General features: G+C 42.0%; 1 protein-coding gene across 1 annotated transcript in view; it reads left to right on the top strand.

Moving 5' to 3' along the window:
• The window catches only part of ME1 (malic enzyme 1), a 426557-nt gene that overhangs the window by 112065 nt on the left and 298853 nt on the right, over positions 1 to 15639 (top strand). The window contains exon 3 of the mRNA XM_040428702.1: positions 6716 to 6865. Coding sequence (XP_040284636.1) covers positions 6716 to 6865 — 150 coding nt within the window. The remainder of the gene's footprint in view (positions 1 to 6715; positions 6866 to 15639) is intronic.

Raw genomic sequence — 15639 nt, 5'->3', positions numbered from 1 at the left:
TGTAACAGGATTTGTGTAAAGTTAGTATTACAGTAGATTGAAAATGTACATTATGTAGAAAGAGGGGAGTAACTACATAACACCAAAAATCTACCATGTATAGATCCAAAGATCTTCTGCATACCGATAGCTATCATATAATCAGTGGGGTAAGCAGGCCACAAGACTGCTATGGAGACTGGGGGAGGAGGTGGGGGGTACATTGCTAAATTGCTTTATCTGTTCCCGACATAGATTGACTTCATTTTGGAGCAGCCACTACTAGGTAGAGCTCAGTGCAAAGAGATAATTAACAATTTGTCTTGCTATAAGTGGTCATTTATAAATTTCTGTGCACTGAGCTCCCCCTAGTGGTGGCTGTAGGCAGACAGTTTTATAATATACTATATGAAGTAAAGCAGGAGACTTATCGGTAAATTATCTGTAAATTTATAACAGTTGTTTTATATTGAGAGATTTGGTGTTAAGAATGAGCGCCATTTTTATGGCTAAATTTTTTTTCTTTTCTTTTCCCAAATTTTTTTTTCCTGTCCATAAAAAATCGCAAACACAAAACACAATCTTGGGAATTACGCTTTGCTTTCCACGTTGCCTGGGAATGTTTGAAAAATGGGAAAGATTTAAAAAACATATACACCAGATTTAAACAATAGGTAATTTTCTGATATAACATCTCAATTATTGATGGTATTAGTGGCTGTAGAAAACATTTAGGGACATTTATTAAGCATGTTATGCCACTATTGTGACGTAAAAAAAAGTCACAAATTATGGCACACACTATATTTGTAAAAAAGTACCAATAATAATAATAGAGGTGACAGGCATTAAATATCCCAGGGCTGCATAGATATGTCACTCAGATGTATATATGTACACATACGTAGTTTATTCTACATAAAAACTAATTAAAACAGAGGGTAATTAATATTAAATAAAATATTGAACATGATTTAATAACATAAAATATCTTGCTAATATATCTATAGATGATAACTTTAGGCCCTAGCTAATCCACACATATATGACAACTATTGGAATATACAGTACAGACCAAAAGTTTGGACACACCTCATTCAAAGAGTTTTCTTTATTTTCATGACTATGAAAATTGTAGATTCACACTGAAGGCATCAAAACTATGAATTAACACATGTGGAATTATATACATAACAAACAAGTGTGAAACAACTGAAAATATGTCATATTCTAGGTTCTTCAAAGTAGCCACCTTTTGCTTTGATTACTGCTTTGCACACTCTTGGCATTCTCTTGATGAGCTTCAAGAGGTAGTCCCCTGAAATGGTCTTCCAACAGTCTTGAATGAGTTCCCAGAGATGCTTAGCACTTGTTGGCCCTTTAGCCTTCACTCTGCGGTCCAGCTCACCCCAAACCATCTCGATTGGGTTCAGGTCCGGTGACTGTGGAGGCCAGTTCATCTGGCGCAGCACCCCATCACTCTCCTTCATGATCAAATAGCCCTTACTTTCAAAGTTTTCCCAATTTTTCGGCTGACTGACTGACCTTCATTTCTTAAAGTAATGATGGCCACTCGTTTTTTCTTTACTTAGCTGCTTTTTTCTTGCCATAATACAAATTCTAACAGTCTATTCAGTAGGACTATCAGCTGTGTATCCACCTGACTTCTCCTCAACGCAACTGATGGTCCCAACCCAATTTATAAGGCAAGAAAACCCACTTATTAAACCTGACAGGGCACACCTGTGAAGTGAAAACCATTTCAGGGGTCTTCCTCTTGAAGCTCATCAAGAGAATGCCAAGAGTGTGCAAAGCAGTAATCAAAGCAAAAGGTGGCTACTTTGAAGAACCTAGAATATGACATATTTTCAGTTGTTTCACACTTGTTTGTTATGTATATAATTCCACATGTGTTAGTTCATAGTTTTGATGCCTTCAGTGTGAATCTACAATTTTCATAGTCATAAAAATAAAGAAAACTCTTTGAATGAGAAGGTGTGTCCAAACTTTTGGTCTGTACTGTATGTGTACACATATACATCTGAGTGACATATCTATGCAGCCCTGGGATATTTAGTGCCTGTCACCTCTATTATTATTATACAGAGCACCAATTTTTTTTTATCTGAGAGGGTGAGGAACTATTATAGATTTTACACACTATATTTGTGTCATGATTTGCAACTTTTCAATTCTCTTGCCACTTTTTTTTTTTTTTAAAAAAAGGGGGTGCTTAGCAGGAGGGGTGTCCTGAAAATGTACTATTATTTATGCCAGCTCATAGCACATGGACTGCCTGGAAATGCGCCAAATTTATTAAGAGGTAGGTACCTTAAATTTTGCTCATTCTGATGTAACACCATTCTTAGTATTTCTGCCCCTCTGTGTCTTCCCTTTTACTGTTTAATACAGTAAAAGGGAAGACAACATTGCACCACTACCCTCTGCAGTGTAGATGAGGCATTCAGTAAATGAGGCATTCTTCTAGTCAAATGAAAGTTGTGAATGTTTTGGCCAATTACCCGGGGGCCAGACATACATAACAGTTCATTACGTTTTACATTTGTATAGTCCTAGTATACACCTGTAGCAATATTTTTGTTTCATACATTTTTATAGGGCTTTCCTATCATCATTTATGCAGTCCAGTCTTCCAGAGTTGTTTGACCTGACCCTCACGGCAAATAAACCTTTGGCCAGTAATGAGACATATAGACATGTGTTATGTCATCTAGGTATTCCACAATGTATACTTTGTTCAATGAGTCAGCTTATATTTGTTCTCACTTCACAGTTTTTCCGCTTGATGGATACTGTATTTGTGTGTAGAATGTTACAGGTTTTTGCTTGGTAGCCTATTATCTTTGTTGTAGAGGGGGTGGCTACTCTGCCATATATCAGGTTTAGTGAAGAGCTTATTGTGATGGGTTATCATGCAACAGAAGAAGATGAAAGCTGAGTATAATACTAGCAGTGACTCCCTGGCAAATAAGAGGCTTCAATCAGTCAAACACTAGGATTCGTGTACATATCAATCCTATTATAAAAGAAAATGCACCCAATTACACTGCCCAAATTGTGGGCCAATATTGTTATAAACCCTTTCCATTTAGTACTTTGGGGCCACAATATGATGCAGAAAGATACATGGATCTGATTAAACCACTGCTGTCACGGCCTTTGGTTTATGCTGTGACACTGTTGCCACACTTGCGGTTGCCCGCGACAACGTGTTGCTGTGAGAGCATGCGGTGGCAGTGTCTCGGCCTTCTGGGTGATTGCCATGATATGGTTGCCACGCATTCTGTTGCCAGTGGTAACGTGTGGTTTGGTATGCTTGTGTGTGCACTTCCCCTTTAAGTGGCTTCCTTTCTGGTGTTGGAAGGGTTAACTCCCTTCCTAGTGTTTTGTGAACACTGGGTTTATGTGTGTGTGTGGCTGCTTGGGCTATTTAGCCTCTGCTGGATGCCTGAAGCTCGGGGTTCCTCCAGCCTTGGTGTATGCTGGTGGTTCACTGTTCCTGGCTTTTACCATCTGTCTAGTGATGGCCACCCTTGTGGTCATTGATGTTATTATGGTGTCTCTTTCCCTTCTTATCTTTTGGTTTGCGTGGGTTATGTTCAGGGTGTTGTATGTCTTGTGTTGTGTTACATGGCTGGTGATGTTTGGTGTCCAGCATGTTTGCTAGACATTCCCCTGTCCCACGTTTATTGCAGCTATGGGTGTCCTGGGTCCCTGTGTGGTTGTGGTTTGTGCTGTCTCCTTTAATGTTGGTGTGGACAGCAGCACTTGTGCACGGGTTCCAGTCAGTGTGGCTGTGGCAGGTAAGTGTGTTATGGGTTTTGCTTACCTGACAACTCCATATGCTGTATGTGTTCCCCTCTCCTTGCTGCCTGGCCTCAGATAGAGACTCCTGTTCCTCCATAACTGGGATGAACAGGTCGTCTCTTCCCAGCTCCTTGGTGAGGGATTACCAGGGCGACTCAGGGTCTCTAGGAATCCAGAGTATGAGCCGTTCTACCATCGGGGTCCGCTCATACGGTGAGGAGTCAGGGAGAGGATTAGGGACTCTGTAGGAGGTGACCTGCTCCCTTATTACTCCTTTTGGCCAGGCTGATCCCCTTTTACCCTTTGACTCTGCACAGTGGGGGGTTTCCCCCACTCCCCACCGTGACAACTCCTTTCTGCAGACTGGCTGACAGAAGTATTTAGGGCAGGTATTCAGTACCAAGAGAAGATTGGCAGAAGGTAACAGTAACATACATAGCAGAGAAGGGACTAGAAGGGATCAAAATGAGTCCATCAATATGGTGCCGGGTTTGGTCACTCAGAACAGAAAAGAATGGAACTTTTTCCCCCCTCAATACCTGTCTTTCATGACCTCTGGGCCCATTCTCCAGTTGGCTATGAATGCAATTCTGTTAGCACTGCCAAGTTCTCACCACACAAAAGCAAAAGGGTTAGGACCTGTCAAGGCTGGGGCTCAGCTAAGCACCGCATAGTAGCCACATGGTCTACCTCGTATGGCTTTGCTTGCCTTTGGAAGGTACTGTATATTACCGTACTGCAAGATTTGGCATTTGCTGACTATACGGCCAGTGTTAGTTTAATTTGTAGCTTTTTAACTAAATACCAAGTTATAATAGTAGTACATTCTCCAAGACACAGCATATCATACTAGATTAGTAGGTTTAAAGTTGTCTATAAAACCAAGGCAAAACAAGGATCATTTCAGAGCCTCAGAACTACTTAAAATGATTGTACTGTACATAGCTAACATGAGAGTACCCGGATCAGGCAGTGATTCTCACATTGCAGGATTTCATTTGTGGTTGTTGTGTGCTAATTAAATTCTGCATATTATGGCTAAAAATTCTCACTGATTGTCCTCAAGAAACCTAGACAACTATCAGAACTTGGCCTCTTTTGAAGGAGTTTTGGCAGTGTTAAGACTGACGTGATGAAGATTTGTTTATAATAGCCAGACTTTGTGGTTTATAAAAAAAACTTGGCAAAAGTATTAGTAATTGGCAGATGAACTTACATATCCGAAAATGGTTTTTAATGTTGTTAAGCAGGTACCTTCTCTGATATTTTTGATATTTGGTAGTGGTCTACTCTACCAGTCTACCATGTTTTATTATAGCCAGACCAAACAAGCATGAAGTCAATGTGTAACTGCATGGCAAACAAGAAGTATCTATAGAATGCTGTATACAGTAAGCCAGGGGTGTTGCTAGGGTCTGAAAACAAGCCCACTGTGTTGAAATTGCACATTAAAGGCATGCTTAAAGTGGTGTTCTGGTTTACGCAAATGAAGTGCAGTCATTATGTAATACAACATTCGGTAACTTTCCGAAATCTGTTATGTTTCATTTCCTCACTACTAGAGAAATCTTTGCTTGGGCCCTTTAAAATTGATGGGAGTGGACCCTGGGCAACTCCACAGATCATCCCCCCACCCCCCTTGTACTTGTTCAGCGGATCCGCTACTTGCGGGCTGCACGGGCATGAGTTCGGTCACTTTGGTGCGCAATCCCGTCCTGCTGCACGTGATCCTGTGACCTCCCTCGGCGGGTCTTGCAGGATCATGCGCCGCAGGACGGGATTGCGCACCGAAGTGACTGAACTCATGCCCGCGCAGTCCGCAAGTAGCGGATCAGCGGAACAAGTACAAGGGGGGTGGGGGGATGATCTGTGGGGTGGCCCAGGGTCCACTCCCATCAATATTAAAGGGCCCAAGCAAAGATTTCTGCAGTGGTGAGGAAATGAAACATAACAGAATTTGTCTGAATTTGTCTGAAAAGATGAAACAAATACAATGTAGCATATTTACAGAACTAGCAATATAGACCATTGTGTCAAAAAATGCAACGGGATTTAGAAAACTCTGCCCCTAATGGGCTATCATTCTGTCACCTTGACGCCACCACTCTCTCCCCTGGAAATGCCATCACTGAATGTCCCCTTTGTGCCATCACTCTGCCATCTGCATGGCATCTCTGTCCCCAGTGTGTCATCACTCTGCCCTCTGTATGCCCATTGAGCAAAACATACAGTGGCTCCAGAAAACTCTTGCTGGTCATTTCTTTCATTTTTAATGAAGCTTTAAAATACAAAATGCGGAAGCATTTGCAGGTTGATAATCTGTCCAGGGCATGAGACGTGTACACTCTATCGTGTGTTTCTTCATTTTTTTTTTTTGTTTGTTTTATGTTTTTTTTAATATGGTATGTTTTTTCTCTCACCATATCTATAATACAGGGAGCAGATAATAGAGATGTATAATGTACCTACTGTTACCATAGATTATACAGTGGGCCTCATCATAATTGTCTAAAGAAAACAGTGTTTGTTGCCCGTAACCACCAATTTGATCTTGGCTTTCTTTTCTTAAACTACTGTGATAAAATGACAGCTTTGCTGTGATTGGTTACTATGGGCAACAAGATGTTTTTCTTTTAGTCAAATCTGCTTGACTAAATACAGTTTACCTGTAAACAGCACATTTATTAGAATAGTCCACGCAGGGAGATGAGAGGCAGGCTGAGAAGACATGACTTAGCGGTTACAATTAGCACTATGCATGTCTGCTTCAACCTGCTGCTGGTTGGCTGAAGTGATTATACCATGTGACCAGTGTAGCCAATCAGAGAAGTGTGTTGTGGGCAACACAGCTTGCCTTTTATATTTTAGAATGATAGAATTATTTTTTTATTTTGTTTGCATATTCCAGGTATATTTTGCTGATGGGTCTTCAGGATCGAAATGAGAAACTTTTCTACAAACTTTTGACATCAGACATTGAAAGATTCATGCCCATTGTTTACACTCCGACTGTGGGCTTGGCTTGTCAACAGTATGGGTTAGCTTTCCGAAGACCAAGGTAATGTGAACCTATGTTTAGTGATTACATATTTAAAAAACCTTATGAAACTATAACTAGTAGAGGTTGACTTGTTTGAACACAGCTGGAACATGTAACACACCATAAAAGAACAGAAGACGTTTTATTTGGATTACATAAGGATTAGAGTTTGGCATCGTTGTGTTGACCAAAATGTATTTGTCTGTATACTTACTGCATCATATGGATATATTCAGAACTAAATGTGAAGGTAAAATTGGCTCTTACACTTTTTGACCTAAAATTTGGGTTAAAGCATCAAAGTGATTTGTGAGGCTTAGCCAATATACAGTATTTTTCTCTTTATAACTGAAGCACAGAATTTTGAACTACCAAAACTCCTGGCAATGAAGTATATAGGCCTATACACATCATAAATATTAAATTACAGATTTCGCCATCCTAACTGTGCTTAATTGCTTTTTACTTCTGAGGAGGCTTAAAGGAAACCTGTCATCAACTTTATGCTGCCCTCACTCAGAGCAGCATAAAGTAGTGACAGACGCACTGCTTTCAGAGTCACTCATGAGGGAAAAGTAAGCGGTTGCTGAGGACCAGCACCATAATCATTGCCGCATAGGCCTTGAAAAGAGTCAAGTCTACTTGAGAAGAGTCATGGTTATTCACAATCTCCTGCTCTCCCCGTCCTTCTGCTGATGATTGGCAGTTCTCTTCTAGGGAGAAAAGTAAGAGGAAGAATGTCAATCATCAGCAGATGGGCAGGGAGAGATGGAGCTCATGAATAACTCTGACTCTTCTCAGGTAGATTTGACTATTTTCAAGGCCTGGGCTGCAATGATTATGATGCTGGATTTCGGCAACCACTTACTTTTCGCTCATAGGTGACACACCACTGAAATCAGCGTGTCTGTCATTACTTTATGTTTCTCTGAGCGAGGGCAGCATAAAGGTGATGACAGGTTCCCTTTAAGAAGCAACATTCAAACACTCATAACGTGATCAATGTTGCATATGATGTCATTGCAATATGAGATACAGAGGTTGACATTGCATCAGGCCCCTAACTTTGACTCGCTTTTCACCATAAAATATAATAAATACGTGTAAGATGTGGAGGTGCAATAATTCAGTATATCCTATTCATTCTTTAAATATGTACAGCTGTCCTTTCTCCCCTGTCCTTTTGGCTCAATAAACCCTAGCGTTTGGCACAAGATGACCAGCTTTAAAAAAAAACATGATTTTGCAATATTATGTCATAAGATGTCTATGCTGTATGTGACTACATGTGGCCACCTAGTGGTTGTGATCTAAATTGCAGCCTGCCAAGGGTTTTGCTAGCATGTTGCAATGTTGTATTGAATTTGTTTCATGAAAAGTTGGAATACTTAACCAAATTTGAAGAAAGATAAAGGGGGTACAAAAGTAATTTTCACTAGTTAATTTTGTATGTAGCTATACCAAAATACCTGTACTTAGGATGTGCTTAGAATAAGATTAGGTGTCTGAGACTAGGTGTATGGCAATTTTTTTGCATTCCTCCTCTTCCCGAACATCTATACATGGAAGCGAAGCGCCCCCTTCCCATTAACCTGAAATTGTTGTGTATGGGCAGTAGAAATATAAAATTTAGCTCAAAGCAAATGTTATAAAGATTAAAACAAGTTTCCTAAGAACGAAAATTATTTCTATGATGATCTTGACCAGAGATTATTTTCTGGTAAATGGACTTTAAAAAAAAATTAATAAGGTACAAACACTGATACACAACAGTATACACCAATCTCCTCTTTATTGAAAGTGGATAATAGCTACTTTAGATGCAAGGGTCAAAAAGTGTCTTGGAAGCTTTAGATATGGAAAAGTATTAGACTCTCCTGCTAACTATCCTTAGAGCACTTGTCAGTACACATTTAACACTTTCACACTTTCACACAGATTTACTAATGTACCTGCACCTAAAACCTGTCTAAAAGGTGGAGCAAATTTGGAACAATTTGGCACAGCTAGAGTTTCTACACTTTTTTCCGACTTGCTGAAAAATGGGATGGGGTTTATGGAAAAGGGATGGGCCTATGATGTATGATTTTGTGCCAAATTTGTGCCACAATTCTTAGTTAAACAAATGTGTCTGCCTCAACACCAGATTTATCATCCAGCCTGAGACCCTGTGATAAATCTGGTGCAGCTGTTGGGCATACGTGTGGCCTCTCCTTTCATTTCTATGGGAATTCCAGAGATAGCTGAGCACTGTACTTGGCTATCTCCAGAACTCCCTTGCGCATGCCTGACCGGCCACTCTGCTAATTTCAGGGGGCTGCAGGGGGCACGGTCATCTGTGTAGCTATAGGGGTTGCAGCTGCAACTGGGCCTCTAAGCCAGGGGGTCCCACAGGGCTGCCCTTGCCAGTGGCGCACTGTTGATTATGTCATCAAGACGCCAATACAATTAGGTACTGTGGCAGGGACAGGGGAGAGATGTTTATTATCTCCGTTAGGCTCCTGGCCCAGTCAGAGGCCAGCACAGGCGGCACGATGATGTAATCATCGTGCCACCTGAGACGGGCAGCGTACGACTCAGGAAACACTGCATTGCTGACAATGGAAGTAAGTATACAGTGGAGGAAATAATTATTTGACCCCTCACTGATTTTGTAAGTTTGTCCAATGACAAAGAAATGAAAAGTCTCAGAACAGTATCATTTCAATGGTAGGTTTATTGTAACAGTGGCAGATAGCACATCAAAAGGAAAATCGAAAAAATAACTTTAAATAAAAGATAGCAACTGATTTGCATTTCATTGAGTGAAATAAGTATTTGAACCCTCTAACAAAAAAAGACTTAATACTTGGTGGAAAAACCCTTGTTTGCAAGCACAGAGGTCAAACGTTTCTTGTAATTGATGACCAAGTTTGCGCACATTTTAGGAGGAATGTTGGTCCACTCCTCTTTGCAGATCATCTCTAAATCCCTAAGGTTTCGAGGCTGTCTCTGTGCAACTCTGAGCTTGAGCTCCCTCCATAGGTTTTCGATTGGATTAAGGTCCGGAGACTGACTAGGCCACTCCATGACCTTAATGTGCTTCTTCTTGAGCCACTCCTTTGTTGCCTTTGCTGTATTTTTTGGGTCATTGTCGTGCTGGAACACCCATCCACGACCCATTTTCAGTTTCCTGGCAGAGGGAAGGAGGTTGTCGCTCAGGATTTCACGATCCATGGCTCCGTCCATTTTCCTGTTTATGCGAATAAGTTGTCCTGTGCCCTTAGCAGAAAAACACCCCCAAAGCAAAATGTTTCCACCCCCATGCTTGACGGTGGGGACGGTGTTTTGGGGGTCATAGGCAGCATTTTTCTTCCTCCAAACACAGCGAGTTGAGTTAATGCCAAAGAGCTCTATTTTGGTCTCATCAGACCACAGCACCTTCTCCCAGTCACTCTCTGAATCATTCAGGTGTTCATTGGCAAACTTCAGACGGGCCTGCACATGTGCCTTCCTGAGCAGGGGGAGCTTGCGAGCCCTGCAGGATTTTAATCCATTGCGGTGTAATGTGTTTCCAATGGTTTTCTTGGTGACTGTGGTCCCTGCTAATTTGAGGTCATTAACTAACTCCTCCCGTGTAGTTCTAGGATGCTTTTTCACCTTTCTCAGAACCATTGACACCCCACGAGGTGAGATCTTGCGTGGAGCCCCAGAGCGAGGTCGATTGATGGTCATTTTGTGCTCCTTCCATTTTCGAACAATCGCACCAACAGTTGTCACCTTCTCTCCCAGCTTCTTGCTAATGGTTTTGTAGCCCATTCCAGCCTTGTGCAGGTCTACAATTTTGTCTCTGACATCCTTGGACAGCTCTTTGGTCTTTCCCATGTTGGAGAGTTTGGAGTCTGCTTGATTGATTGATTCTGTGGACAGGTGTCTTTTATACAGGTGACTAGTTAAGACAGGTGTCCTTAATGAGGGTGACTAATTGAGTAGAAGTGTCTAACCACTCTGTGGGAGCCAGAACTCTTAATGGTTGGTAGGGGTTCAAATACTTATTTCACTCAATGAAATGTAAATCAGTTGCTATCTTTTATTTAAAGTTATTTTTTCGATTTTCCTTTTGATGTGCTATCTGCCACTGTTACAATAAACCTACCATTGAAATGATACTGTTCTGAGACTTTTCATTTCTTTGTCATTGGACAAACTTACAAAATCAGTGAGGGGTCAAATAATTATTTCCTCCACTGTATATATATATATATATATATATATATATATATATGTGTGTTTATTGTTTTTTATTTTACACCATAATGTGGGGGCATCTACTGGGGCACTGTGGGGACCATGGGAGGGGAGCACTAAGGGGGCATCTACTGGGGATGCTATGGGGAGATTGTGGGGGGAGAGTACTATGGGGGCACTATGGTGACTTTGGGGTGGGGAGAGCACTATGGGGGCATCTACTTGGAGCACTATAGGGACATTGGGGGTGAGGAGAGCACTAGGGGGGCATTATGGGGACATTGGGGGGAGCACTACTGAGGCCACTGAATAGGGGCTGGCACACATAAGGGGCGATAATTATTCTATTGGTGGGACTTTTGGGAGCACTATACCTGTGGGGGCACCCTGGCACAGTATCAGGTTTGTCAGGGACACTATTTACTGGGCACATTTATTTTTAGGGCACTGTGTGCCAATAATCATTGAGGAGGGCACTATTTGTGTTGAACTAGTATTTTCACGGGGACTCTTTATGCAGTATAGTATTCAGGAGCACAGTGGGCACAGTATTGGGGGTGGCAGGATGGGGCGTTGAGAAGGTGGGAGGATGATGGAAATGTAGGAAACTAAGATGTCTGTTTGTCAGACTCTGCAGAGATGAGAGATGGCTGAAAGAAATCATAGTGGCGGTCTGGTCTGAATGGAGAAGATGAGGAAAGAGAACGTCTACATCAGAGAAGATGCCACTGGATGTAAGAGGTATGTGGTGCTGTATTTTCCTGTATGTGTTGTAGAGCTGTATGTAATGTTTTCCAAGTCCTCTGATAGGATCGCACAGCATTATGTCTGTGTAATACAACAGATTCCAGGACTCTTAGGGTTACATAGCATTATAAAGCTGTGTGAACCTGTCAGAGAAGCAGAGGCCAGAAGGGGAACTCTCACTGACACACGCTGTGAGTTTATCGCATTCAACTCGCTGGTGTGTGTCTGGCCTAACAGTAGGGCCTAACAGTAGGGTCTGGCCTAACAGTAGGGCTGGAGGGAAAGGGTTAGGTTGAGAATTTGGCATTGAGGGGGGTGCAGTTTCAATTTTTGCCTCAGGCAGCAGAAAGGCTGACTGTACCTCTACCCGTTGCCACAAATCAGGGGGGCTCAAGCTGAACTCTTGTGCCAGGGATCATGAGCTTTTAGCTACACCCCAGGCTACGTGGCTCCCATTCTCATGATCAGTTTTTTTTGCACCCTAGCCAGTTGTACCTGCGAGAAAATCCGTATTCACCTGCTCTCTGTCACTCCGCTCCAGCTCCCTTCAGAATTCTTTATCTCTGAAGTGCGACCATTTTCATCAAGGTTCGTAAATTGCAGGAAGATATTCGCTTAAGGTTCACTATGAGTACACCTTACATAGAACCGCATGAACACTCTTATAAATCTAACTGCATTGACTAAGGTAATATTACACTACTATCCAAAGAACTGAAAAACAAAATCAGTCTCGAGGTATAGGGATTAGTTAGATTCAGGTATGTTAAAGGGAAGGTATCACCTATATTTTTTACTAATTGAAACCAGATAGGGAAATATATTTTTTGTATGATCTATTTTTCTGATTGTAGATTTATTTTATTTTATTTTTGTAAGTGATTATTCAAACTTGTCTAGGTTGCTAGCAACATTTAGAGATCTGCATTACAGCAGCCACAATGACTCTCGTTCAGAGCTCAGCTTTTCTTTTTCCAGAACAGTTTACGAAATGAAAGCTATGCTCTTATTGCTTGCTAAATGCAACCAAGACAGTTTTACTGCTGAACAGTTTTAGTAAATAAGTCCCACTGACTTTTATGGTAGAGTTTTCTAGGCATGCTCTGTGACCTGTGCAGAAGTCATTGCACAGAGAGGAAAGAGTAGATAAACTGTGACATCACCTATTGTGAATGTTGGATCCTGTGCTATTCACAAATCGATGTTATCTTTTATTGTAATCCTGTTGGTGATGATAATACTATACCTGCTGAAAATGGATGTCTACAGGAATTTTCATTCTATAATTATCCAATTATATATATACACACACATACACTTACATACAGTATGTTTAACGTAAAAGTTTTTTTTTTTTCCTTAGGACTTATTTTTTTTAACTTCTGCTGGATTCTAAGAGAGATACATTCCAGTTGTGCTTTGTGGGAGCTGGAAAGTAGCTTGGATGTTAGTTTATATTAAGAAGTGTACTGTTATATGTCCTAGGTGTTAATTGCTATGTATTTGTTGCCCAGGATTTATCTTCAGCTAGCGCAGGGGTGGCCAACCCGTGGCTCGTGAGCCACATGCAGCTCTTTTCTTAGTCAAGTGCGGCTCTAGCTGTGAAGCCAGGAAGCAGTCAGGCCGCCTCACTCTCCTCCCCATGCTCAGATCTATTTTCCTGATCGGGCACTGTTGTTACTTTGCAGCTCCAGCTCACTCTCCACTACGTCCTGATGCACACAGTGTGAGAGTGTAGTATGTGGGGACACGTACTATGTCCTGACGTTGTGCTCATCAGGTCACAGTGGAGAACGTGTCAGACCTGCAGAGTAGCAGGTGCCCGAGCAGGAACCCAGTGCCCGATTAGGAGAGGGAAGAGATTTTTTTAAATTATAGAACTGAGCATGGGGGTCTGATCTAAGCATGGGAGGTTCTGATCTGAGCATGGGGGGGTGTCCTGATCTGGGCTATGGGGGTCTGATCTGAGCATGGGGGGGTCCTGATCTGAGCAATGGGAGTCTGATCTAAGCATGGGAGGTTCTGATCTGAGCATGGGGGGCTCCTGATCTGAGCAATGGGGATCTGATCTGAGCAATGGGGGTCTGATCTGAGCAATGGGGGTCTGATCTGAGCAATGGGGGTCTGATCTGAGCAATGGGGGTCTGATCTGAGCATGGGGGTGGTCAGATCTGAGCATGGGGGGGTCAGATCTGAGCATGGGGGGGTCAGATCTGAGCATGGGGGGGTCAGATCTAAGCATGGGGGGGTCAGATCTGAGCATGGGGGGGTCAGATCTGAGCATGGGGGGGTCAGATCTGAGCATGGGGGGTCAGATCTGAGCATGGGGGGTCAGATCTGAGCATGGGGGGTCAGATCTGAGCATGGGGGGGGGGTCAGATCTGAGCATGGGGGGGGGTCAGATCTGAGCATGGGGGGGTCAGATCTGAGCATGGGGGGGGGGGTCAGATCTGAGCATGGGGGGTCAGATCTGAGCATGGGGGGGTCAGATCTGAGCATGGGGGGTCAGATCTGAGCATGGGGGGTCTTGTTTGAGCATGGGGGTCAGATCTGAGAAGGGGGAGATCTGAGCATGGGGGGGGGGGGGCTCTGAGCATTGAGGGTCTGATGCTGGGAGTCTGATCCGAGCATTGGGGGTCTTATTTTGGGGGTCTGATTTGAAGGTCTGATGAGGTTTGGGGATCTTATTTTAGGTCAGATGAGAATTGGGGATCTGATTTAGGAGTCTTATCTGAGGTCTGATGAAAAATATATTTTTTCATTTTTTTTCTCTGCTAATGAAAAATAAGAAAAATATATTTTTTTTCTCTCATTTTTCTTTGCTAAGGTGCATCTTGTAGGGCGAAAAATACGGTGACTCGTGTGTAAATGTATAGCTTGTGGCTCCTGGTAGTCATATGTTTTTGTTTTTTTTGGCTCTTTGTGTCTGTAAGGTTGGCCACCCCTGAGCTAGTGGTATATTAATATTAGAATGGCACTGTACCTTTAGAAAAAAATTGATATGCCATAGTGACATATCCAAAGTTTTGATTGGTGGGGATCTGAGCACTTAGACCCCAACTGATCACTAGAATGAGGAGAATGAAGTTTTCACATAGCATGATGTCTATCCTCAGTGCAGAAGACAGGCTCAGTAGAAAGTCTATGGGCCTGTTTCAATTCCATTTCTTGCAGCAAGGAGAGAAAGCATGCTATGCAATAATTTCTCTCTCCTCGTTCCAGTGATTAATGGGGGGGGGGGGGGGTCTCAGCACTCAGACCCCCACTGATCAAAACTTTTAATTCTCTATGAATATCAAAAGTTTTTCCAAAATACAGTGCACCTTTTAGCTTTAGCCATGATTTAGCCAGGACTACATCTTTCATATTTATTTTTTTGAGATCCAAAAATTGTGTTACCTAGTTTCAAATATGAAATAAGCAAAGATACTGTACATGGAATAAAAACAGGACCCCTAGAATAAAATGTATCATTTTATGGAAAGCCGAGTTTACCAGAACGCCATTTATCAATCTGGCATTATTCCCTCCTAAAACTATGGTAATGACGCTAATAATAGTATAGATGGACCATAGAATTTAATAGATGCATGTATTAATCAGAGCAAAGTAGAAAATCTTTATGTAGTATATTGAGATGTTTCCATCATGTCTCTAGCTTCCAATAAATCTCAATTAATGATAAAACTCCCTAGTAGGCTAGAACCTGGAAAGCAAAGGCATAATGTGAATAAAGAAAAGGAAATAAAATACCTGCGCTACCAGACTTCATTAAGTCTTCTACCTTAATCCCTTGGCTCCTTTCAAGTGAAAAATAT

This window comes from Bufo bufo, chromosome 4 (assembly GCF_905171765.1).
Source record: "Bufo bufo chromosome 4, aBufBuf1.1, whole genome shotgun sequence".
NCBI lineage: Eukaryota > Metazoa > Chordata > Amphibia > Anura > Bufonidae > Bufo > Bufo bufo.
The sequence above is the reverse complement of the archived record's forward strand: the minus strand, read 5'-3'. Positions and strand labels throughout refer to the sequence as shown.